The 24,931-nt window shown below is 39.3% G+C and overlaps 2 protein-coding genes across 2 annotated transcripts in view; one reads left to right on the forward strand and one right to left on the reverse strand.

The window, feature by feature from the left end:
- LOC146488969 (coiled-coil domain-containing protein 150-like) overlaps nt 1-6,022 on the forward strand; it is a 26,482-nt gene extending 20,460 nt beyond the window's left edge. Inside the window, exons 22-27 of the mRNA XM_085115247.1 lie at nt 803-866; nt 1,000-1,086; nt 1,708-1,787; nt 2,710-2,818; nt 3,854-3,988; nt 4,592-6,022. Coding sequence (XP_084971373.1) covers nt 803-866; nt 1,000-1,086; nt 1,708-1,787; nt 2,710-2,818; nt 3,854-3,988; nt 4,592-4,663 — 547 coding nt within the window. The 3' untranslated portion in view covers nt 4,664-6,022. The remainder of the gene's footprint in view (nt 1-802; nt 867-999; nt 1,087-1,707; nt 1,788-2,709; nt 2,819-3,853; nt 3,989-4,591) is intronic.
- LOC146488970 (armadillo repeat-containing protein 3-like) lies at nt 5,872-24,921 on the reverse strand. Its single transcript, XM_085115257.1, has 26 exons — nt 24,764-24,921; nt 22,819-22,936; nt 21,560-21,685; nt 21,205-21,273; nt 20,869-20,919; nt 20,642-20,730; nt 19,234-19,306; nt 18,926-19,015; nt 18,747-18,814; nt 18,355-18,426; nt 18,106-18,186; nt 17,273-17,303; nt 16,413-16,480; nt 15,496-15,580; nt 15,208-15,316; nt 14,160-14,269; nt 13,165-13,231; nt 12,997-13,069; nt 12,244-12,380; nt 11,260-11,428; nt 10,698-10,798; nt 9,540-9,635; nt 8,499-8,702; nt 7,819-7,981; nt 6,825-6,917; nt 5,872-6,286 (listed from the first exon to the last, which is right to left on the reverse strand). The coding sequence occupies exons 1-26, from the start codon at nt 24,809-24,811 to the stop codon at nt 6,176-6,178; spliced, it is 2,502 nt and encodes an 833-aa protein (XP_084971383.1). The 5' UTR covers nt 24,812-24,921; the 3' UTR covers nt 5,872-6,175.
- Nucleotides 24,922-24,931: the final 10 nt, after the last annotated feature.

Here is a 24,931-nt window from a genome sequence, read left to right on the forward strand (position 1 = left end):
AAAAATGTTTGTCTGTCAGCAGAAACAACAAAATAATCGTCAAGTTTGTTACAAGTTATCACCCCAGTGCAATAAAACTGTCGATTAGTGACCCTGGCAGAGTAGACCGGTATGGATTGAAACTTGAAAAATGTTAGGCTAATGTTTTTCAAGTTCTCGCATTTTTGTGTCCAAAATGCGCTAAAACAGATCACGAGTTGTTTCTTTCAAGAATTGAGTTGATTTCTTTCCTCTCGTCATTCTAGAATTATTTGGCAGCTCATTGAAGGTCTTATTTCATCGTTTTTAACAAAATATATATATATATAAAAAAAACCCATGATACCTCCCCTTTAACCATGGAGTTGTGGTAAAATAAGAACAGGTCTATTTATGCCAGCTGCATAACGTATCAGGGAGGCTCATATTGTGGCGAGCGAATTATGGAAACGGTGAAAGCTGCGTGGCCGAGCGGTTAGAGCTGGTAAGGGCGTCGGACTCGTAATCCGGAAGATCATTCGGTTGGCCTCTTGAAGGCGCACGCGAGGAGCACCATGGGTAACAAAATTTTCTAACCCGTCAATGCCAGAAATTTGGGTATTGGGTATTAATACGTTGGTTAAAATAAAACAGTTTTTGGAGGTTATTAATATGGAGGTTAAAATAAATAGCGCTTAAACCATAAACAGAAATGCTTTTAAAAGGTAATTTTGGAGCTCCGCTTTTAAGCTGGGCTAAATATATATATTACATTATTCTTATTGTCAATTAGTTCTGTGAATTTTCGTTTTAGGATGTACTAATACAATTGTATCATTAATAGGGATAAAGACGAAGAGCTTGAACGAGAAAAGCGCGTACGAAAAGAACTGGAACAACGTTTTAAGGTGAGGACGTTTATAAAAAGTTGAAGAATACTCGCGCTGCACAAATGGTTTTGTAAAGAAACAGACGACTGGTTTGGCTGAGTATGTGGGCTGTTGGCGTATTTATTCTGAAGAAATCTCCATTTCGTTGTAGAAACTGCAAGCACGTGAGAAGGATTTAGAATCATCACGGAAAGACACGGAGAGAAAACTAGCAGAGGCGAACTTTGAAACTCAACAGGTATGTTCTCTCTGTACAGAATAACGCTAGAAGCAAACAAGAATAAGATTTAAAGACGAGATTTTTTTAAAGGGATTTTTCCCATTTCTTTTTGACGGCGAACACAGAAAGTACCATAAAATGTAAATCTGGTTGGATTTTAATCTGCCCAAATAATTGTGATAGCTTGGATGTGGTTCATTCAGCCAAAATTTCTGAAAATTTCGATTTCGAATGGAAGGCTCGGTCCAAAAGGCGTTTTGGAAACAAAGGTCCGCTTTTTGAGGTGGGCCACTTTTTTTTAGGTTGAACTAGACTGATGGGAAATTTGCGGTTCCATTTGACAAGTTCCCGCTTTCTGTATCCCTCTGTCGTATTTTCTGTGTCACTCTGGTGGGATCCGACTTCTCTTCTCTAAGCCGGTTAAAACTCGCGTCGATTTTCCTGAAAATTCGAGCAGATTTTATGCGATGAGAGCTTATCAGAGTTTGCAGTCTAACGAGAGGAAGGTTTGTACCCTCTTCATCCCCCTTTCAGGTTTACCCCGGCTCAAAGTTTAGAGTTGCGTGTTTTTCTGAAGTTATGTTGTTTGCGGGATTTAAATTATTAAGTCTTAGTATTCTTCTTCAACTCTTTTTTCAGGTTTCTGAAAATTTGCGAGAGGCACAAGAATGGTTCAAGACAAAGTTTGGAAACTTGCAGGCTGAACTAGTGAGATCTAGGTACGAAAAACCCGCATTTTCAAATAATTTTCCAACTTGCTCAAAAATAAATTACCTGTCACAAAACAAGTTGTTTCTATTTCGGCCAGTTAAGCCTGGTTTACTCGTACGACGCAAGCATAAGCATAAGCACAAGACACCTTAGTCTGAAATGTCAGCCTTCTCCTCCCCCTAACCCACAGAGGGCGCGAAGGGAAGAAGACGGCTGACATTTCAGACTAAAGAAACCTACGTGTAAACCGGTGCAACGCAAGCATAAGCGCCTTTTGCTTGCGCTTGTGCTTATGCTTGCATCGTCCTTGCGCAAGGAAAGGAAACTGAAAAACAGTGACAAGTTGTCATTGCATATTGTAGTCCGCCATGTTGGAATAAAATCTCGCCCCAAAAGGCAGCCCGGCCGCGCGATTTTGCCAAATTTTTATGCTTCTGCGCTTACGTATGTCACCTTATGCTTATGCTTGCGTCGTACGTGTAAACCAGGCTTTAGTTTATTGCTTTTTAGCCCTTTTTTTTGTTGGCTTTGTTGTCAGTGGTCTTGCCAATCAAATCCGAGCTGTAGAAAAGACTAATTAGTTACGCACGTGCCGGCAATTTCACGTGCGTTGTTGACTATTGAGTGGCTGCTGAGAAGTTTAAAAAACCATTAATACAAAGTTGCTAAATTGGCCAATGACAAAAGTTATGATGCCACCAATGCAATTCATGTCGATGTTGAAGGGAAAGTAGAAGGCGAACTCAAGTTAGGCCCTGTCTACATGGAGGAAGATCCTAGAAGGCGAAACAACTTTTCATTTAATTTACATACAGAAATTTCAGTCGTGGCGGAGAAGTACAGAAGTACAGAAAACAGTGCTAGTCCTAGAGCTAGGATCTTCCTCCCTCCATGTAAACATTCCCGTAATAAGCTGACTTTTTTCTACAGGAAAATACAGGATGCTCTGGAAAAACACAACCGAGAGAACTTTAAGAAAAGAGAAGTGGAGAAGAGAAAAGTTGATGAAGCCACTGAGAAAGCGAAAGAACTCATGAGGGTAAAGAAAAATGAAGTATTTCCTTTACTATTTAACAAATCGACAGCAGTTTTCTATGGTCTATCCTCTTATAGACCATAAAATGACGTCAAAAAATGTTCAAAACTCAAGTGGAACCACGAGCCGCAGGCGTCATTTTATGGTCTATAAGAGTATAGACCATAGAAAACTGCCGTCGATTTGTTTTTTACAATAACATGGAAAAAGGACGAGCGGAATTGGCTATTTCTTTTCGTTGAGAAAGCGCGCGCTACATCTGACGTCATTTTTATTGTCTGTACTCTTATGGACAATAGCTACGAGCCAATCAGCGCGCGGGAATTTGGACAGTTATTGTAAAAATAACTTTACCCTCGATAACTTGAACTCCCGATAACTCGAACTTTTTTCAATTTCCCTTGATGGTTCAAGTTATCGGGAGTCGACTGTATTTGTTAGAAAAAAAGTGTCAACAAATTTTCCAAATTCGCGAAAATTTGGTGTCGTGAGAAAATCGCGAAATTTGCTTGAATTCGTAATTTTTTAGGTACTCTTTGTGGCTTCCTTTCGTAATCGTAGATTCATTAGTGATACAAATTGATAGGGAATCTCGATGCTATTGTGAAGTAGCCGGTTCCAGGATATCAAATGGTGGGGTCGGCGAGCGGCTAAAATCAGGAAGGAAACATGAAAATAAAAAGCCCGTTCGCCGTTCGCGCTATCTGAGAACACGGAACAAGCTGATTTGTAAAAGGGACTATTTAACAATGATCTGGGGAAATCATGCGGAATATCGCCTGATACTTTCCATTCTTCTCCCCGACACACGAAATTACGTATATCGCAGGATATCTGTTGACTACGGACGACGAATATTCAGTGTACCATGACCATATTTGGGCAGCATTTCAATGTATTGAATAATAACGCAGGATATCTGCCCCGGTTGACTACGGACGACGAATATTCAATGTACCATGACCATATCTGAGCAGTGTTACAATGTGTTGAATATGAATCTCTGTTATGTGGCTGAAGAGTACTTTTTCTCGACAGGCCAGTCGCATGACAATAAGCAAGCTTGCGAGTGACGTGGCCGAGAATCAATGGGAAACAAAAGGAATGAAACATGCTTTAGAGGCCGAGAGGGACTATAACCTAATGACCACACAGAAGTTGGAGAGACTTAAGGTACAAAATGTTTACTCACTGGAGTGGGGACAGTGTGTTGGTGCCATGAAACATGATGAACATGTTGGCCGCCATTAGGGACTTGTACATGAACATTTCATTTCGCTATCTAACCTTGTTTCCTGCTGTCATTAGCGATTACAGTGATCAGCATCAAATTTCTCCTTGTAATATCAATGCTTAGTCGACCCCTGAGGTCATGAGAATTAATGATACGATCGCCCAAGGTGAATATCCTTGATAATTTAACAACTTGTCCACAGTACTTTTATATGAAAAGTATGGGGACAATATAGGAGAATTTGTAATTTGATATTAGGATTAAAAGGGTAAATTACCAATATTTGAGATAAGTCGTCTTAATTTCACCCATGAAAAGGAACGCTTTCTCCGAGTTAGAAGGGAAATCGAGGAGAGTGAGCTCGAGTTTGCCATTAGAAAATAACTGGCAGATTTTAAGTAAAACTAGGAGACGCGGTGTTCGGTTCCGGGTCGGTTCCAGATATTGTGGATAGGTAGAGATGTGATATAGATGTGATGTCATACCGTAAGTATGGTTACAAATAAAATGTCTTCTTTTTCAATTTCTGGATTTGTTTGTAGGAATCGACAGCGCGACAGATGGAGGGTCTGGCAATCGAGCTGGACACTTTGCGTCGTTCATCACACAGATGACAGGAGGCGAGGCTTTGGGAATAAAAACTGACATCTGCACCCAACAAGAAGTTTACATGTAGTCGCAGCTCTTAGCACATGGTGCTGCTCTTAACAATATCCTTCCCATGGCCTGTTTCATACGGTGGTTTCTGTTACGTCTTTTTAATGCTGCAATGTCTCTGCTAGCCGTCTTTTAACAATGGAGATTTGGCTAATACTGGCGCAGCAACCGTACACAAACGTCCCACGCACGCGCATGATGCAGATGGCTGCATCCGCAGATGTCTATATCAACGAGTCAGCGGTATACTGTTTACCGCTTGGTCGTCTTTTATTTATGTAAATGTTGTAAATATGCACTTATTTATTTAGGGTTTAAGACTGTCTTATGGGTATGTTGGTGAACCGAGATACAAAAAAACCACGAGCCGGTTTCGAGTGTCATAGGCTAAAGTATAGTTAGTTCGATAGGACATTTTCGCTATGGCGTCATTTTACTACAACTACTAGAATCCTTCTGGTTTTTGTTTTCTCATGCTAATTAGAGCTATTGTTCTTTGCTGTCCACTGGGATTACAAAATTTGCATTTGAAAAGGAAAGCGAAATGAATTCTGGTAGTTGTAGTAAAATGACGCCATCATGAAAATGGCCTATTGACAGAGAAAACAATTTTGAAACCACTTGTTTATACCAGTAACTAGGGATACATGTCCGAGTGTATCGTCATCAAACGTGAGGCCTTATTGCTACTCTAAGCACTATTTATTGACACATGTTCACAAGGAAAATAAATAAAGAAAATTAAAAACAACAGTATAGTATTATGCAGCGCCTTGTCCTTGCGGCTACTCTAATGCGATTTGCCATTTGCTTTCGTTTTATTTTTGGCTTCCCATCACATAAAAGTAGTTTGGTAGAGTACCCTGCCCTATCATTGGTCAAAAAAGACTGTTTTCCGTTGGAATCTTTGTACATTTCTCAAGTTTTATAGTACTTCTCGAACATCGCGGAAATTTCACTTGTAACTTTTGTAAGATTTTCGCGAATTCTAAGCCTCGCGAAAATAAGACATCAGTGTAATTCTGATAGAAATTAAGAGCATGTTAGAGAGCTAAATATTTTTGATAATATAAATCGTTCAAAATAATATAACAGTAGAAATTAAATGCAAACACTTCAGCAACAAAATTTGTTTCCGCCACAAACTGAAAAAAAGTGCAACAGGTGGAAACAAGAAAAAACAAATTTTAATATACACTATGTACAGGAAGATAACATACAAATAGTACTGTAACTAACGAGTATGGAACCCCGACATCCATTAACTACGAGTCCAGCGCTTGAAAGTTTCGCGTGCACATCAGTTCGGTGAACAATTTACGACCACAAATGGTCTCTTTCTGAAGTTCATGAATCATGCTCTAAATACACGGGACCTGATTTGAAACAAATTCAAACGCGAGGACTGTCGCATTAAAACAAAATTTCATTGGTTAACTGATGTATGACAAGGAATTGGTGATCAGCAGCTAAAGCCTTTGGTAGAAAGAGGCCTCGGGCGAGTCAGTGCTCATCAGTCGGCCTGGAATGTGCATGAGATCAACAATGTAGCTTTTAGGTGGAAACTTGGGCTGATCATCCTGAAATAGCAAAAACATTTCCAAATTCCAATTCGATCTGGAAAGTGTGCTCTGTGCTAAACACATTATACACTTTATGTATGGTCCCGAGGGAAACAGTTTGTTTTGTTTTCCCGAGAGTCCTGATCGTCTCGGGAAACATCAGGACTCGTGGGAAAACAAAACTAACTAGTTTCCCGAGGGTCCATACATTAAGTGCTTTGTTATATATTCAGACTTTCTCTTCAACAATCACAACAAAAAAACAAGGAAACAAACAACTGAGAGAGCAACAACTGCGGAATTGTATCCCAGTCGGGATACATTTTTATTTGATCAGGGGCACGTGACCAAGAATCAACCAATCACAGTGCTCGTTTTGTTGAGTGAAAGTCTAGGTATATAACAGTGGTGATTATTTAAGATATACCATTTATTGTTTTTTCTCATCCGAAATAAAATGACAATAGTACCAAATAATGCCCGTACGACACTGAAATGGAGCAGACTAACAAAAAATAGGTACAAAATTCTGAACAAAGCGTTCTTTTTCGCTTACCTTGGCCTCTTCACACAACATCACTTCGTTCCAGGCCCTGTTGTATTCTCCCCGAACCAACGAACAACTCACTGCAATGCGATCAGCCAGAGCCTGAAAACGAGCATGAAATATATAAGCCTTGTTCACACTAGGCCCCAATTACAATCCAACTGTAAATCGAATTATATTTTGAGGGCGTCCACACCAACTAATTACAGTCCTAGATTATAAGCGGATTATGATTTGTTCAAACAACCTCAAGGGTGTTGTTTGAGGTAATTACAGTGCATGATTGACCAAAATGGCGGACATGTGGTGACAAGCCTCATTGCGTTGTGGAGCGAAGAGGCGTGGTAAAACGATTTCAATACTATGCATAACAGGAAACTAGTGTGGGATCAAGTAACCCAAGGAATGGCCAAAGGAGGGCATGCAAGAGGTACGCAACAGTGTCGTATTAAAATTATCAACCTGAAGCAGAAACATCGCAAAATTCGTGACGGCAACAATATATCTGGGAACCTTCCGAGCCATTAATTCTCGCCTCAAAATCGTTATGAGTGTAGTAAAAATTATGGCCGCCAAGCCGCGATTAGGCCCCATTTTGTTTTAATCTCAATTGCGAGGTTACTCTGCTAATTCTTTAAGATGTGAACTGAATCATAATTGAACAAAATTAAATGGAGTATGATAGCCTCAATTATACTTCAGTTGAATAAAATTAATATTGAGTGTGAACACGGCCATGGAATCAACAAATATTACTGGCCAACCCATTTTGTACTGGTAAACATTGTTTACGAAAACGTTTCTTTTCGCTGTCAAAGCGAAAAAACATAAGTCCGACATGGGCCCTTCTAGGTTTCTTTTGCAGTAGAAATCTGTCTTGTATCTCACAAAGTTTACAGTGTATTCTACCAATCTGTATATTTTCCAACACCTTCAAAACCTGGCCACCTTTATTAAAAGCGATGGACTATAAGTTATACAAAAATTTACCGGTAACGGTTACCTTAAAAAGCAAAGCTCTGTGATAAAAGATTCCAGTTTGTATCTTGCCGATAGGAATAATGTTGGAATTCAGCTCGACCTTCAGTTGGCCTATGGGAAGTTCATAGCTGAAGGTGGACAGCGATTCACGGTCCACAGGCCCACCCATCTTATCACTGACAAAGCTGCAAAGAAATAAGAGAAAACAGACTCAGCCAAACTGAAACACAGGTCTACCAGTTCTTTCCATATTTAGGATTTCCTCCACAGACTCAAAAAAGTTACACCCATCTTGTACAGCACATTAACAAACAACACCACAGGAAAGTACTGCTAAGTAACTTTCACTTGAATGGTCACACTTTAGGATTTCGTCCAAAGACTCTACAGCCACCCTGTCCAGCATTATAAACAGCACCACAGGAAAGTGCTGGTCCATGGATTGCATCTGAATAGATTTCGTCCTCAGAAAACAAAGTAGAACCAACTTGTACAACGCAAAAACATCACAGGAAAGTACTGTTCTATCAGTATACAGTGACGAATAATTCAAATGCAAGCTACTGAGCAGTGTTTTACTATGGTGAGCTTTTTTCCCCCACGATTTTTGTTTTTTACCAAGTGGGCATTTTCATAATCTTTTTTAAAACAGACTGGTCTGTACCAGTTGGAACTGCACAAGGCAGTTACCAAGTGACTCACTTTGCAAGAGCCTCTATCTGTTCGCTGTTGCTGCTCAGTGGTTGGATACTGTTCCGCACCTCCTCAATGTAACCATGTAGGACCTCATCAGCGGGGGGCTGCCAGGCGGGTACCTCCTCCTGCTGAGCGGCAGAGGCTTCGGATAAAGCGGCCTCTTCTTCTCTCTGTTTCTGCTCCTCTCGTTCACGCATGATCCTGCTCTTGCTGGAATGAGAGAGAAAAGAGAAGTGGGCTCAATATAGAGAAAAGTCACTGAATCACTGTCATGTTACAACACTCACAAAACTGAGACCGTGGGGACCTATTTGGGTGAGGACCTTTTTTCAGATTTAGAATTTCCGCTGCAAACTACAGAAATAACCACGTGACCACGTTTCAGTTTCTCAGCAAAAATTGAGTAGTTTTACGTTAGCATCAAAGGCCAGAATTGTTTTGTACAATTCTCAACTATGTACTCATTTTTTCAAGAAAAAACATAAACGCGAATCTCACGTTTGCCGTAAACGCGATTCTAAGTCTCTAATATTTGCCGCTTTTCACCAACAGAGTTGATTAGGTAAATTGGCCTCCGTAAAGAGATTTGAGTGGTGACGTTGCGAGCGTCAGCCCTTCGTCGGAGCGAATCGAATTCCAAATGAGGGAGAATAGGTTCACCGTTCCAGAAAACAAATTCAACTTCACTTGTTGCACTGAGTTTGTTTAATCGAAGCTATACTTGAATTCTGATTGGACGGTGCAACGTGAAGCATGCGAATTGATTAGAAACGGTCACACTTGCCACTTCTCGTGCAGTCACGTGACAGTCCTGTACAGCAAAGAAACTAAGTGAGATCACGAGGAGTACAGGCCCACAACAGATCTATGAGACCGATAGCCTGCAATTAACGTCCCTCCTCTGGATCTCAAGCCAGAATGCGACGGGATTTTTTCGGACAACCGAAGCGCCTATCCTCGAAAACAATGATACACGTTGTTTAGTTTGAACCTGTAAGAAACTGTAAGGATAATCCCAGCACAGAATAAAACTTGAGAGAAACAAACCTTTTCAAGTCCTTGCTGGATTTTGTTCCTTTTCCCAGTCTCTCTGTACTTTTCTCTGGCTCCTTAGGCGTGAGAAGAACTGGCGACGGAGTTTTTCTGAAGGAACAAGAAGACATTAAAAGATGAGTAATTTAATGTGTGTAAAACAGTCTCTATTACCTCAAATCACTGGGAAAATCAAGCGGGAACATCGTGAACACCCCCTCACCGTATTACACTCAAGGTTAATTCTTTACATTTGTAACCTCAAAAATCCACTCGTTGAATTTTCCTGGCCTACACAATTCCTCGTATTTATTGCCGCTCACAAAAGCGTGAAGAACTGTGTGTTCTCTGTCTAGAGATTTTTCTAATCCTTTGGGCGCTACCCATTTTCGAGAATTTTGTAAAAAGTTTAACAGCACTCAACTTTTTACGTTTACGCACGCGGCTCATACATCGCTTCTTATTCTATTTACGTACGTAAAGCCAGCTAAATTCACGTCTACATGTACGCCCGTAAAATTTACGCGACAGTGGAAATCCACCTTAACAGAGGGTATCTTCACAAAACATTAAAATGCAAAATCAATATTTACAGGAGATCTCTCTGTTAAAATTACATGAAAATAGTGCAACTGTGTCAGTGTTTTGTGAGTTTTTCTGGATACAAAAAATGGAAAAAATCTAATGAGTGCATTTTCTAAAAATAAAGGAAACCTACCATTTATGGACATTTAATAGTTCGCTGCGATGCCATGGAAACAGTACTTAGCTCAACAAGACGTATCAAAATACATTTCTTCTTAGTTAGTCTTACACCATGCCAATTTTGGGCGTCCAGAAGTACATAGTTTCCAAATAACGTCTTCTAACACCTGTACACTAGAAAACTGTATTCGGCCACCTTAATAGCACCATTTTGTTGCGACAGCGTGTTGCGAATTTTTTTAAGACAGACCAAAAACGTTACGATGCGTTTGCGTAAACAATTACTTCGCTAAAAATTGTCCGCACGCCATCGGTCACGCGACAAGAACTTTAAACGCATTTGAATGTTGCGTAAAAATCGTTCCGTGTAACATCGCCAAAACACATTCTGAAAATGGTATACGCCCTCTTTCGGAGTTCGAAGGACTGGCTTACGACCAGCACCCTCTGTTACATACTCGGTCTTACCTCTCAGCGTTTTTAGAGTTGATCAAGATAATCGGTCGGTGAGCGTCTGTAGACTGGGAACTAAGTTCCTCCAACGTCAAGAACTTGCTATCTGGACGCATCTGAAACAACAAAACCAAAATTCAATAACACGGTATTGACAACAAACTTGTGAAATATATTTTTGCAGACCTCAACAATTTTTATTAATATTTTGAAATACTTCAAAAGCAATGTTGCAGTTTGAAATATTGACGAAATTGAATCGAGCGCGTCAAATTAAAAACGATCGGTAAAAAAGAACAGTGCGCGCGTTAAAGAACGCAGTGCGCGCTTGTGGAACGTTGTAGTCGATTGTTACGTCACGACATCAAGTACAGCTATTCCCATTTTGACTGCGGTCAGTAAGAGACTGTTACGAGGCAGTTCAAACTCGAAAAGTGTGCACGAAACTTGGTAGATTAACGAGAGGGAGATAAACTTTCATCCAAGGTAACTTGGCAGTCAAACTTGTCCCGCAAAAATGTCCTAGTGAATCACATCTTCCACTTAAGTCTAAACTGATTAACAACAGATTGCTTACCGGCCCGCAGTCGTAAAATCCATCCTGTATGATGTTGTTAGAGCTCAGTGCACCCGTCATGGCGTACTTAGCAGGAAGGTTGCTATCCAGGAGGCATTCCATGGCGGCTTTTGCAAACCCGGACTGACGAGATGTGGACAAGGAAATTTCCCCTAGCACATCTAAACCACTGGAAAGATAAGAACGCGCATGGTAAGTTAGACAAAAGTTTTGGCTCACTTGAATCACCAAAATCTTTTGCTAGAACGATCGGTTGGTACGAGAACATGATCAAAGTAAGTATCAAGTAAGTTATGATTGGCCACCAGATTTTAAAGGTTTGAGTGTACGTTAGGCGAACTTTTACATAAGTACTGTAAAAACGAGTTTAGCCTATAGAAATGTTTTACAACGAATTATATTCATTTCAAGGCTAAGAAGATTTAACTTTACCAAACGGTTACAGGCAACCTTCATTAAAAGACAATTTACTTTTTAAAGAGCTAAAAATCCACCTAACGGACTGTCATCTTTTAATTTTTGAAACGAAGTTTTCACGTGTGAGAGGTGGAACTGACGACACTTATCAAAAGGAAGGTTAACTTCAGGGAGAAAACGTTTGAGTTGAACTTTCTTTAAAGGTAAGAGCTTTTCAAATCAAATGAAAAAACAAACGCCATTTGTCATCAGAGGACGCGGAAGGAGAAACGATCAGATCGACTACAAAATAAATTTTCAGCGTTCTGTTCCAGTAAAAGTTGAGTAGAAAGTATCAACAAAGCAGTATCTCTAGGTGAGAGAAAATCAAAGTGCCAAATAATGGTTATTTCAGTGACTTTGATCTTCTATCACCTAGAGATACTGCTGTTTGTACAAGTGCCACGCAGGTCATGACCTTTTCGGTTCACAATTATAGAAAGTATAAAAACTGTTTTCAGACCCATTTGATTTCTAACCGAAGTTTCCAAAGTTTTCACTCCATTTCACTTCAAATCATTCACTCACCCCAGTCTACAGATCTCGGTTGCGGTCGGTAAGTCGTTGCCACACTGCAGTACAGCCCAGGCCACGCTCCGTCTGACATCATCATTGCCTGAGCGCAGAAGCTCCACTAACCGGGGAAGACCTCCTTCCGCACGAAACTGAAAAGAAGACGAATTGATAAGTACAAGCTACAGTTTATCCCACCGGATAAAGGCACATTGTGGGAATTTCAAGATGCAGCTTTGGCGCACAAATGACGCACACGCTCAAGAAAAACGTTACAACATGGATCTTGTCAAATTGATATTTACAGAGAAATACAAAAACAGTAAGTGGACTATAGTCAGTTTGAAAGAGCGTAGCACACACACAAAAAACTAACACAATTTGCTTCTCATTCGCTATCTTTCTCTCTTGTTTCCACACAAGGTGCTTTCGACATCAGCAGTATGTGGCACATGTGCCATATGAACTAGCTTGCCAGGAGACTCTCTGTTAATCTCTGGTTGGAGTATGGCGCATCTGACAGGCGTGGCGGAAAGTCGTGCTTTCGCCGCTGTCTGTAAATGTGGATGTATTTTCTTCACAACTCAACCAAGCCTATCACATTTCTTATCTTTAATTTTTCCCTCATCCCTTTTCATAATCCTCTGGGTGTATGTAACTTACAGTTGAGGATAGGTTTAGGTTTGTTTACAGAAATAACTCGTGCTTAATACATGAAGCTAGTGAACAAGTGCAATGCCATAGTTTTGCTAAGCAATAAGTTTCTACCTCATTTCTGGAGTCTGCGTCGCACACAAAGGCAGCTACTGCTATTCCAGCTTTGCTTTGTACAACAGCGGCACTGAATACAAAACAAACAAAAAATTAAAACCTAGTTGAGCTAATCTTACACATGTAAATACGCACCACAAACATTAATTCATAGTTCTGCCTTACTTTGATTGTAAAGCTTGCACTAGAGCCGGAACAACTCCTCTCTGCTGAATCTCCGACCTCCAAGATTCTGAAATAAGAATTGGAAACAATTAATAATACTTTAACAGTGCTTTTCTGAAGACTACCATATAACCAAAACGTAAAATAATAACATCTAACAAATCACAACAAATGCAAGTAACTCAGCGAGCCAGTCAAAACTGGAAACCAACCGCTGCCAAACATAGCAAAACATGCAACCGGCGCCAAGCGCGGGAAAACATGCAACCGGTACCAAGCGCGGGAAAACATGCAACGGGTACCAAGCGCGGGAAAACATGAATCCAACACCAAGCGCGGGAGAACATGCAAACTGTGTCATTATGCATCAGTCATTTCCAGCTGTGCTCACCCCTCCCCCCACCCGGGCAATAGTGGGGCATTTTCCCACACCTTCCATCCCGGGGGTCGGGCATTAGCCTTCTACCCAATTACTCCGGGGCATTTGACCATCTCACTTTTTTCACCCTACAGCATTGTCGCTTTCTTAATGACAAATTCATCGGCAAATACAGTAAGTTTCTTATTGAATGCGTCTTGATAGGATATAAAATGGGACGCTAGAGCTGTAGAATGACCTATTTTTACACTAACTAGGGGAAACAAGACCCAACTAGGACTTAATTTGGTCTGAATTAGCTTAGATTTTACTGAAAGTAAGACGAGTAACGAAGAAAATAAAACATTTTTGACATGTTTGAGCCACCACCCCGAGGCATTTGAATAACTATTTTGTCCCGGCGGTGGGGCATTTGCCAGTTTATTTTCAAAAAATCCTAATTCCCGGGGGTCGGCCCCGGGGGGGGGGGGGGATGGGCACTGTTGGAATTGACTGATGCATTACTGTGTCATGAGCTAGCGTGAGAATTACGTGAAAATTTTTAAACCTGCTTTTGTTCAATGTTGCATTTTAATGCGATTTGTATATATCATTAGTTAACAGTACTTTTAAATACCTTCTGTGGCCAGGTTGGTGAGGCACACAGCAGCATTGGCTTGTACCAGTGGCTTGATATCGTTCAATAGAGTAATTAGTGGATCAACACCTCCTTTGTCCACCACCTCACTACAAACACACCAAGGACGCACAGTTAGTTTGCTGGGGCTAACACTGCGAGTACAGTCCTATATTTTTCATGGAAGATCAACTATTCTGATTGTTCTTGCTATGGTTTACACAAAGGAGAAACGAAATATCAATTTCAACAAACAAGAACAGTGACCTTTCTAAAAAAAAGCACTCGCGCATATTCGAAATCACAAATGAAAACTAAATAAAGTATAATACATATACTTGTATATTTGAAAAGCGTATAATTCCATGATAAGATGATCAAATGCGCTTTACAGCATGGGGACACTCTCCAGATCGAATTGAAATTTGGAAATCATGATGTTGATTTTTGAGGACAGGGGAAAACCTGAGTACCCGGAGAAAAACCACTCGGAGCGAGGACGAGAACCAACAACAAACTCAACCTACATATGACGCCGAGTCCGGGAATCAAACCCGGGCCACATTGGTGGGAGGCGAGTGCTCTCACCACAGCGCAATCCGACTACTCCCAAACTTTTACCAAAAGAAGGTAATTTTTTCTGTTTCAAGTAATCTGTATTTTGTTCATCCTCCTTTCAGGAGCAAAACATGTTTTAGTTTCATTAATACCCAAAACGAATAGGTCCCAAAACAACACGAATAACTGATCATTCAAAACATTCCATGCAACACCAAAAAAGTCGCAAAAGAATATAGCCCAGTTCCTAATGCATGCAGACATTTTTTTGTCTATGGAACCTAGGAACTTCATTTTTCTCCGTTCAATTCAAGCAGTGCAATGTTTTCGTGTACGCGCGGGCAAACAAATAAACCTTGGATGTGAAAACTAACTAAATAAAGCTTTGGAATGAAATGAAATGTTGAAGTAACAAGGCCCAAAATGACTACCTGTTGGCGAAAAACCACAACTTTGAAAAGGAAAGCACATCTGCGCTACATAACCTTACCCGCAATTTGTGTTGTTAGCGGTAGTGATGTTCGCCAGAGCAAGTGTGGCGCCTTCTTTCACATCAGGATTGTCACTACTGAGTAGCGAAATTAATGACGGAATACCCTCTATAAACAAAAATATAACTGTTAGTTCTCTAGGTTGCCCCAAGTTTCTCTAAATCTTTCACTTGTCTCGTTTACTCTTTCGCTCCCTATTGCACTTATCGCCAAGAGAACAGTTCCAAACTCAGAGGATACATGTAATCAGTAGAGAGCAAGACAAAGGCACTGCAGTAAACTCTTACCCAGTTTCCCAACCACGTCTCTGCTGCTAAGATTCTCGGACATAACAGCCAGAGCTAAAGATGCTGAGGACTGGACTCCAGGATTCTGAAACGTACAGGTGCAAACACAAGAGAACTTTGAGTTTTCCGGTAAATTTAAGTGAAACTTCTTCGCTACAGTAGAAGGGCCGCTGAGCAAGGACTACCCTATTTACTTTCTTTAGGTTTATTTGTAGTTTCAAAACTTGACATAGAGTGATATTTGGTATAACCTCTAAATGTCACTTAAGGACGGTGCCTACTAATACAGAAGTATTTTTGTGTGGTTTATGACTATGCGGGGAAAGCAGATCTTAGCAAGGGCTATTGAAATCCAAAAAGAAAATTGGGGGTAGCCACGCATTTTAATTAGAGATAATCAAGGAACAATTGTTAAAAAAAACCCAGTAAAATACGAAGCAATGTATGGCGTTTTTTCTTTTTTCTTTTCAAATTGAAGCTTTATTATCTCTGAAAAATGCAGGGTTACCCCCAATTTTCTTTTTGGATACCAAGAGCACTTGCTAAGTTCTGCTTTCTCCGCATAGTTTTAAACCGCGCAAAAATGCAGTATCCCTGTATTAGTAGGCACCACCCATAGGAAACCCGAGTGCATCTCCCGATGCGCAGAACGTATGCGCAGTTACAAAAGTAGGCACCGTCCTTAAAAGGAAAACACGAGCTTAGAGCAGAAAGTAAAAAAAGAGCGTTGTTTTCCATTTAATGAAGTTTACAGCCGCATCCAACTCGTTGTTTCTTGTCAACAAAGACTGGTTATCCATAACCAAGTGCTTCAAAGTCGTATTATATTGGATAACGTTTGAGGGTGTTAGCCAGGCACGGTACCTGAGGAGTGGAAGAGTCAGAAGAATAGCCCATAAGGATCATGAAAAACTCACCTCTGAGGACAGCAAGGTTATCAGCGTTTTCTCACACTCTTGCTCGTGGAAGATCTTACGATTTTCACCTAACAACATCATTTAAAGCTTGGTTAAAACCCTGGCCAAACAGAATCGAAAGTCATTGCAAGTTTGCAAACGTCGACTTGCGTAGACAGAGGTGGGCTGTGTGGCCTAACGGAGTCACAAGATACAACTTGCAAGAGAGCCATTTCAATACGACATTGCGTGCACGTCCACACCCTAAAGGCACTGTCACACTACATAATTTGTCTTCCGACTTGTCTCGCAATTTCGTTGCGCGATTGCAACACAAGTTTCACGAAACGTTGCGCAGTGTAACATGCCCTGAAATAAACTTGTCTCGCAATGTTTTGTTGCAATCACCATTGCACGAAATAGAAACGACTTCTGCTGTTGCGCCAACAAACAATTGCGGGACATGTTCATTTCAGGGCATGTTACACTAGGCAACGATACGTGCAACTTGTGTCGCGAGGAAATTGCGAGGGAAGTTGCAAGAAAAATTGTCTGGTTTAACGGCGCCTTAAGAAATAGATAAGAGGGTTTGTTTGCAAAGAAACTGTGATGCTGCGTCGGTGAGAGTGGAAATGAATATCTGGTTTATCAACGGAGTTGATAACTAAAGGTAAATTGGCCACCGTAAAGAGATTTGAGTGCTGACGTTTCCATTCATCAGAGCGAATCCTTCCTCCTACAAAGAGCTAACGCAAAAAGCGTCAGCACTCGAATCTCTTTACAGTAGCCGAATTACGTTATTTACACTGAGCCTCCTTCCACATGTCAGACTGAAAGGCTCTATAAGTATCACAAAACTGAAAATAGAATTTAAAAATTACCATTCTTTGCTGCCAAGGAAATGGCTTTGGCCTAAAAGAAAAAATAGTACGAGTTAACAGCAGTCGTTACAATTTATTTATATCGCATATGCCATAGGCTAGCTCCCAGAATCCCAACGGACTTTTGAATATCCAAGCAATTTAGTAACAACATTCTGCGGATATTTTCAATCCAAAAAAATATAAAATTATTCACAATAAGTAAATCATAACCGTTACAGCTGTTTAACACATAATTGTGTAATAAATAAGAAATGTGGTCCTTAATGCAGAATATAAATACATCAATCCAATTTTTAATATTGAAGCTCAAAAATCAGTGTGCAACTCAACATTAAGTTATATATTAAGCTCTCATACACCGTAAGTTGTATGTTTATCTTAATCATAACTATAACAAAATTCTTGAATCTGATTGGCTGTGAGCAGTCATGGTTGGAGCATTAATAGGACAGTGTACATGTCACGCCTAAGAAGTAATTGAACAGCAAACTCCACTGAGCACAATGTAATAGGACAGTTGCACTTTCCCAGGTCCTTTTTCCCACCTATTTCGTAAATAAAACGGTTTTTTCACATTCTCCGAAATGTCTCATGAGAAGTTTGTTTATTTGTTAGGTCATAGGAATTTGTTCTCGGAAATTGTAGTGGATATGATTAACTGGTAACACTGGTCTTTGTGTTGTCCAATTCAGTCCTTAGTCTGTGCATACTCATGATGAAACAAATCACTCGTATGATTACGGACCGAATTGGACTCCACTCAGTCCTATTACCATTATTAATAGAACGCATTAAAGAACACAGCCGCTAATTTGTAAGCAAATTCTTACTGCATGTTGCTGGACTTCAGGGATAGCAGATTCTGCAGCAAACGCAAGAAGTTTCTGTAATCCGCCAGACGTTTGAATGAGCTAAAACACAATAAAAACTGTTTCAACGTTTTACGTCAGAAAAATAACGATAAATGAAAGTGACCCTTGATACAAGTGGGAGAGATTTCGGCAAATCAATAGATGTATATAGTTGTATACATTTGCTCAGATGAAAGAGAAAACATGCCATTACATTTCTTAAAGTACCTGCATGCTCTCCACATCCTGAAGACAGTTGGACAAAACCTGCAATGCTTGCACATGTAAATCTTCATATTCCTAAAATGAAAGGACTTTTATTGGTTATTAAGCCAAAATAAACACTGAAAATTGCTCCAGTTTTTAGAAAGCAATGTTTAAACTGTATGCAAGATTAGAGAGTATTTGGAGAATGTTGTAGAAATTGCAAACAATGCTAAGTTACGCAAATTATTATTATTTATGATTCTCAAGAAATCCGCTGACCGGAGATGTAAATAATATCATTCATTTAATGAACGAGGTTACATCAAATAAATAAATGATGTGAAGAGAATTTGGAATCTAAGGCCAAATCATCACTCTTTATTCAAAAAGCCCTCCAAATTATTTGTACTAACCTTATTTCCTACAAATTCAACAAGTTTTTCAAGACCTTCAAGTTCACGCAGAGCACCTCTGTTATCAGCTGTCAATTGAAATTAAAGATGGCGTGATACAGTTAGCACCCATACCAATCACAACAAAACAAACGTAAATGTCAAAAGATATCATCACTTGTATGTTGTGAAATAGTTACCATCAAGAGTAATTTGGATCAAACTATCCAATGCCAGTTGCTGAATAACAGCATACTCTGAATCTAACAATGCCAATAGGGGCTGCAGTCCTACAAAGAAAGAAAATGCAACTTAGTAATGATGTATAACAATGTTATTAGTACTTACTCTTGTCAATAAATTTATTAAGAAATAACAAAAAGAAAATAATAACGAGACAACAAAAGTTATTATAAATAAATTATTATTACAATATAATGCCAAGAATCAAGCTGGCAGAAAACACCTTTTGAGTTTGTAAAATGCCAAACTATACTTTAAAACTAACCGTTCATTTCCCTTATTGCCGATCTGCTGTGGTAATCTTGAACTAGTAGTGAAATGGCTTCAACTGAGTTTTTCTAGGGAGCAAATTACACAATATTGGAAGTTCAATATGACTGGTGAAACCACTCCCCATTTTCAATACTTTCATGATTGTGTCTTTTCCTTGGTGGCACTTGACACTGTTCTTATCTTTTCTTTTGTCTTTTATTTTTCTGCTTGTTATTTCAGTCTGCCACAAAATTTCTGTCATTTTTTCTTATTGTTTCTCCAACTTCTTACTCTCATACAAGTGCCATTTAATCTTCATTCCCATCCCATGTCACCTACTTCCCACCACCTTCTCTCCATACCCCCTACTTCTAACCCTCATGTCTCTAAGTTCCCCCTTCTCTCCTACTTCCCACCCCTTTCTTTCCATGTCTCTTAGTTTCAACTCCCTTCTCTCCTAGTTCCCACCTCCTTCTCTCCATATCCCCTACTTCTAACCCTCATGTCTCCAAGTTCCCCCTTCTCTCCTTCTTCCCACCCCCTTCTCTCCATGCCCCCTACTTCTAACCCTCATGTCTCCTAGTTCCCCCTTCTCTTCTACTTCCCACCCCCTTCTCTCCATGTCTCTTAGTTTCAACTCCCTTCTCTCCTAGTTCCCACCTCCTTCTCTCCATATCCCCTACTTCTAACCCTCATGTCTCCAAGTTCCCCCTTCTCTCCTACTTCCCACCCCCTTCTCTCCATGTCCCCCACTTCTAACCCTCATGTCTCCAAGTTCCCCCTTCTCTCCTACTCCCCACCCCCTTCTTTCCATGTCTCCAAGTTCCCCCTTCTCTCCTAGTTCCCATCCCATTCTCTCCATGTCCCCTACCTCTAACCCCCATGTCCCCAAGTTCTCCCTTCTCTCCTAGTTCTCACCCCTTCTCTCCTAGTTCCCACTTCCTTCTCTCCCATTTCCTGTCCGCTTTTAATAATAATTTAATAATTTATTATTTATATAGCGCGCGAATCATAAACAGATGCTCTCCCGTGCTTTACAATAAAGATATCCTAAATAAATATAATTAAAATTACAATGGCAAGGTCAATGGCTAAAGTACAATTCTCAATAAAGGTCAAAGGCTTTTCCCTATGTCTTAGCCCCCAACCCCCCTCCTCCGATCAAATAGCAGGCCAACACCCCTCATGACTTTTTTTCCTTGTATTCCTGGATAGCAGCTAGAGACAATATTTGGAGAAGACTTTTTTCGTAAATGAAAAAAACAATGATCATTCATTTGGCAGAAATCAGCCTAATGAACCATGGACTTCACAGTGACAGTACACTGTGCTCGCCGCCTGATAACTACCACTCATATTCACCAGTCAAGATTAGTCTTTAATTACAGTCATGTAATTTATTTAAGCTACCATGTTTGTACCTGTACATCACAGTCAGTTGATGAGAGCAGTTTTATGATGGGTTCAAGGCCTCCTTGCTCAAAGATCTCCACTTTGCAAGAAAATTCAGCTATGGCACAAAACGTTAAGAACACAGTCAAGTCATTTTACAAATAGAGTGAAGGTTTAAAACAGCTTCATATGAAGGAACATGCAGTGTCTTATAGCTAACAGCTCTGAAGTGTTTATCTTTCTTTAATGTCCTTACCTGCCATGGACGAAAGTGCCAAACTTGCAAATTCATGACATAAAACATCCTCTGAAAAACATAAATTATAAAAGAAACAATATAACATTTGATAATATAATGACAATCTAGCTATATCAAAGACTTGGAACTAGAGAGGCTAAATAATCTACATAATTATATACAATATGGACACCTCAGAAATAATGTGTAAATGGTATTGTACCCACCCACCTAATAAATTATGGACAAAATATTAGCTCTGAATGTCTTTGGTTTCCATATTAAAGAGGTTTTAGCATATTTTGAATACAGTTCAATGACATACACGTATCTTGTGATTTTTTATATCCTTACCATCAGGTCCCAGTAATGTCACCAATGGCTGTATACTCGACAGTTTTCGTAGTTCTTTTTTAACATTAGCTGAAGTGAAAAAAATATAATATTTCCATAAATTTTAACAAATGCAGAATGATTTTTAAAAAAATGTACTTTTCACTTGCTAAATCAAGATCAACGAATTAGCAGAGATTTCAGAATGCAAATTGACTGTAAGCACTCTGCCTTTTGCTCGAAAATCTGTGGAGAAGAATAGAAAAATTCTAATATCGCGGTCACCCAGTTATTTGCATTCTTCCCTGCAGATTTTTGAGCAAGAGAGACTGCTCACAGTCTAAGAATGAAACAAAGTAGGAATTTTTTAACTAACTACTTTGAGCCATGGTGCCAAGACACATTGTGGCGTTTCTTCTGACGACTTTGTCTTCAGATAACACCTGCTTTAACAGAGGCTCCAGGGCTCCAAGATTCAACAACTCCTGTCTGTTCTCATCACCTGAATTAGAATGAGAAGCTGTTATTAACCCTCTTAAAACCTGAAAGTGAATGTAAATTCTTACCACTGTTCTCTCTTTATTTTCTATTTCACTAGGTCAAGTGAATTTGTTTAAAAAATCTTGAGATTTTAACTTTGGTGATCAGTTCCTCTATTCTCATAACCTGTATGTTTGATAAAGTAGTAATACTGTGAGGAGAATTTAGATATTGGTCAGTACCTGAGGTTTAAAGGGTTAAAGTTATGGCAAACTTTGGGTCGCGGGTCACTGACATATCAGGTAATTTGCTCTGATTTCTACAGTGTGATTGACTTCTAATATTATTAATTATTTGTAAGGTTTCCTTTAATCATTACATCATGTAAGCCTAAATAAAAAGAGACAATATGTGGTTCCTGGAGAAAAATATTGATAATTCCCACAGAAAGACATAAGAACACAGGAAATTTGAAAGCTGCTTGTCCCATATTAAAATATTTGTCACGTTCCTGACAAGAACAATGCACTTTAGAAACACTCAGGGACTACTTGTTCTTTAATGTTTGTAGCTTTGTTTTATTGATTGCATGATTACCGAATATCCATTTTTTGGCTCTAGAGCCGCACAAAGCTTTTTACATCATTATTTCCTTTACGTCAAAGACATGTATTAAGATCCTTTTTCTGTAAGCACGTTTCTCAGTTGCGAGGAGTTTTCAAACTGTAAGGAGTTTACGGAGCTATTTCTAACGGAGTCTCTAAGAGAACGTGGAGTAACTTGTTCTCAACCCCGGAGTCAAGATCAGACGTAAGTTACGCTTGTAAAATTCCATGTATTCTTTCCTTTCTTTTTTTACGGCGTGAATTCGTAGTTTTTTTCCGTTTCTTTAGACTTAGACAATTGTATTCTTTTTAGTTTTCACCGCAAGTGTTGTAAATAGACGGCTCAGCCTGATCCTAATAAATGCATTAGTCTTGCTGCCCTTGCCGTGTACTTCACTGTGGTTGACCAAGCGAACTCCAGTACACAACCCCCCGTGTCTGCGGTACTGGGAACGTGACAATATTCAACCCCTTTTCCCCCTCTTTTTCTGTCAATTTTTATATAACCCAGTGAGCAACTGCAAAAAGAGCAGAAATAACCATAACTCACACTTTTCTGCAAACTTGTACAATGCTTCACAAGCTGACTGAAGAACATGTTCCTCTGGAGAATCTAACATGAGAACAACTGTGTGTGGCTTCTTGCTGACAAGTTCCAGGGGATCAAACTGTTTAAACAATCAACACAACAGTCAATAATCTGTTACATGTAGTAATAATTTGTTATAATAACTTTCCTGCTAGCTCATCGATCTGCCATGGCCAGTGTTTCATAGTCCACATGAGAAAGATTCAAAGTTGTACATTCAGAGTTAAGAGAACCCTTGGGTAAACACACTTTGTAGTATGGAGACAGTAAAGGTCAAGTAATACAAGTAACTGGAAAAGGGGGTTTGTCTCTAAAGAAACTGTAGTGCTGTGCTGGTGGGGAGTGGAAATGAATGTTTGGTTTATCAACAGAGTTGATAAGGTAGTTTGGCCACCATAAAGAGATTTGAGTGCTGACCATGTTTCAAGCATTAGCTCTTTGATCACCAGAGCAAATCAAAGAATTATGGGCTGTACAGTGTACAATTGGTTTACATAGTGAGCAGGTAGAGCTTAATGCCATCAGTGGCAGCATGGTAACATGGAAAACAAGTATAAACTAGTTGAATTAAAAGAGCTGGTTGATTCTTTGGTGATTTAGAGTGCTGATTTGGAAGATGAATTCTTGTTCTAAGCTTTTGTGGCTTTCTGTGTTACCATGACGTAGAGAAATGCTACAGTCTGCTATGTGTTTGTGAGAATGGTTATAGGCAAGTTAAAGTACCAAGAGACTGGTTTGATGCATCTTTGTCGTTACTTTTTGTCACAGGTAACATTTTCTTTCCACTTGTTGCACAACAAATGTTGCATAATTTGCGAGTTATGATTGTTTGTTGCCCATATTACTACCTCCAGAAACAGCACCTACTTCATGCAAAACGAAAATTTGTTGTGCGGAGGTAGTAATACTGGCAACAAACAATAAATTATTGCAACTAGCAATACAACATTTGTTGCACAACAAGTTGAAAGAAAATGCTACCCATATTACTGGGTTTTAACTGATAAATTAAAGACAGACATCAGTGATGCTCTCTAGCCCTGTGATGGTCTTGTGCGCAAATATGCAAAAACAAAATTTTATAGATTTACTTAATTAGTAAGAGAATACAAATCAATATTGGCAAACTATGAACATTGGTCTTATGAATCCTTGTGGAATGGTCAAGGCACTAATGATCTAAATAATTTAAAATAATGTCTGTTTGTGTCTGTGGGTTTTTATTTTTTTAGCCTTTGATATAACATAAAATAGTGATGAGCAGAGGATTATAGCAAAAATACAAAAAAAAATTGATTTGAATTTCATGTACAAAACTATATGTCATTAGCAGGATTTTTAGTGTAAATAACTGCCAACCACTGAATGATTATTGTTACTGCAAAAAAAAAATGAAAAAAAGTGAACTCCTTTGAAAAATACCTAGTGACATTTGTTGTACCAAGAAATGCCGCCGCATTTTAAAATTTCCAAGTTGCAATCGTAGTTTTCCCAGTTAATTTACCATGTAAGTTTCTTCAGATAAATCATATAGCAAATAAAATAAATGTGCATCCTGTCAAAAATATTGAATATCGTTCGTGCAAAACTCTAAAATAGGTAACAGATAGGCATATTCCTCAGAAATTTCGGGAAAACTTTCAAAATTATACATGGGCTAACCTGAGAGAAGTGCACCATTTTCTGTACCGAAAGCTTCCTCTACCGCTTGTCAAGTTAGTTAATTTTAAAAGAAATACACCAAAAGCGTTTCGCAACAGTACTTTCGAATTCGATTTAGCCTGATCGTCGTGAAAACATAGATTATTTAAATGGACGCGAAGGTTGGACGAAACTTCAAAAGTCAACTTGTTTTGAGAAAATCTATTGGTGAATTTTGCGCTGACCTTTGTCCAAAAATACCTACCTCATCCTTCGCTGGAGTCTCTGGCTCTTTTGCCTTCTTCTTCCCCATATTTCAGTTAGAATCGTTAAGGTTTTGGGATTAAATTAACGAATTTCTAGTCAACAAAACTGAAATGAAAATTCTACTACAAAATCACCGCCATTTTCCCTCTAAACTCCAGTTGCTATA

The sequence above is a fragment of the Pavona decussata genome, unplaced genomic scaffold, assembly GCF_977016875.1.
Source record: "Pavona decussata unplaced genomic scaffold, jaPavDecu1.1 SCAFFOLD_8, whole genome shotgun sequence".
Lineage (NCBI taxonomy): Eukaryota > Metazoa > Cnidaria > Anthozoa > Scleractinia > Agariciidae > Pavona > Pavona decussata.

What these genes read in the sequence shown, in the direction of transcription:
- LOC146488970 (XM_085115257.1), bottom strand. Translation starts at nt 24,811, where the DNA reads ATGGGGAAGAAGAAGGCAAAAGAGCCAGAGACTCCAGCGAAGGATGAG. An exon ending in GCTAACAACACAAATTGCGG is followed by an intron (nt 14,270 to 15,207) that starts GTAAGGTTATGT and finishes GTGTGTTTGTAG; the next exon opens with TGAGGTGGTGGACAAAGGAG. An exon ending in AACTCTAAAAACGCTGAGAG is followed by an intron (nt 9,636 to 10,697) that starts GTAAGACCGAGT and finishes TTGTTCCTTCAG; the next exon opens with AAAAACTCCGTCGCCAGTTC.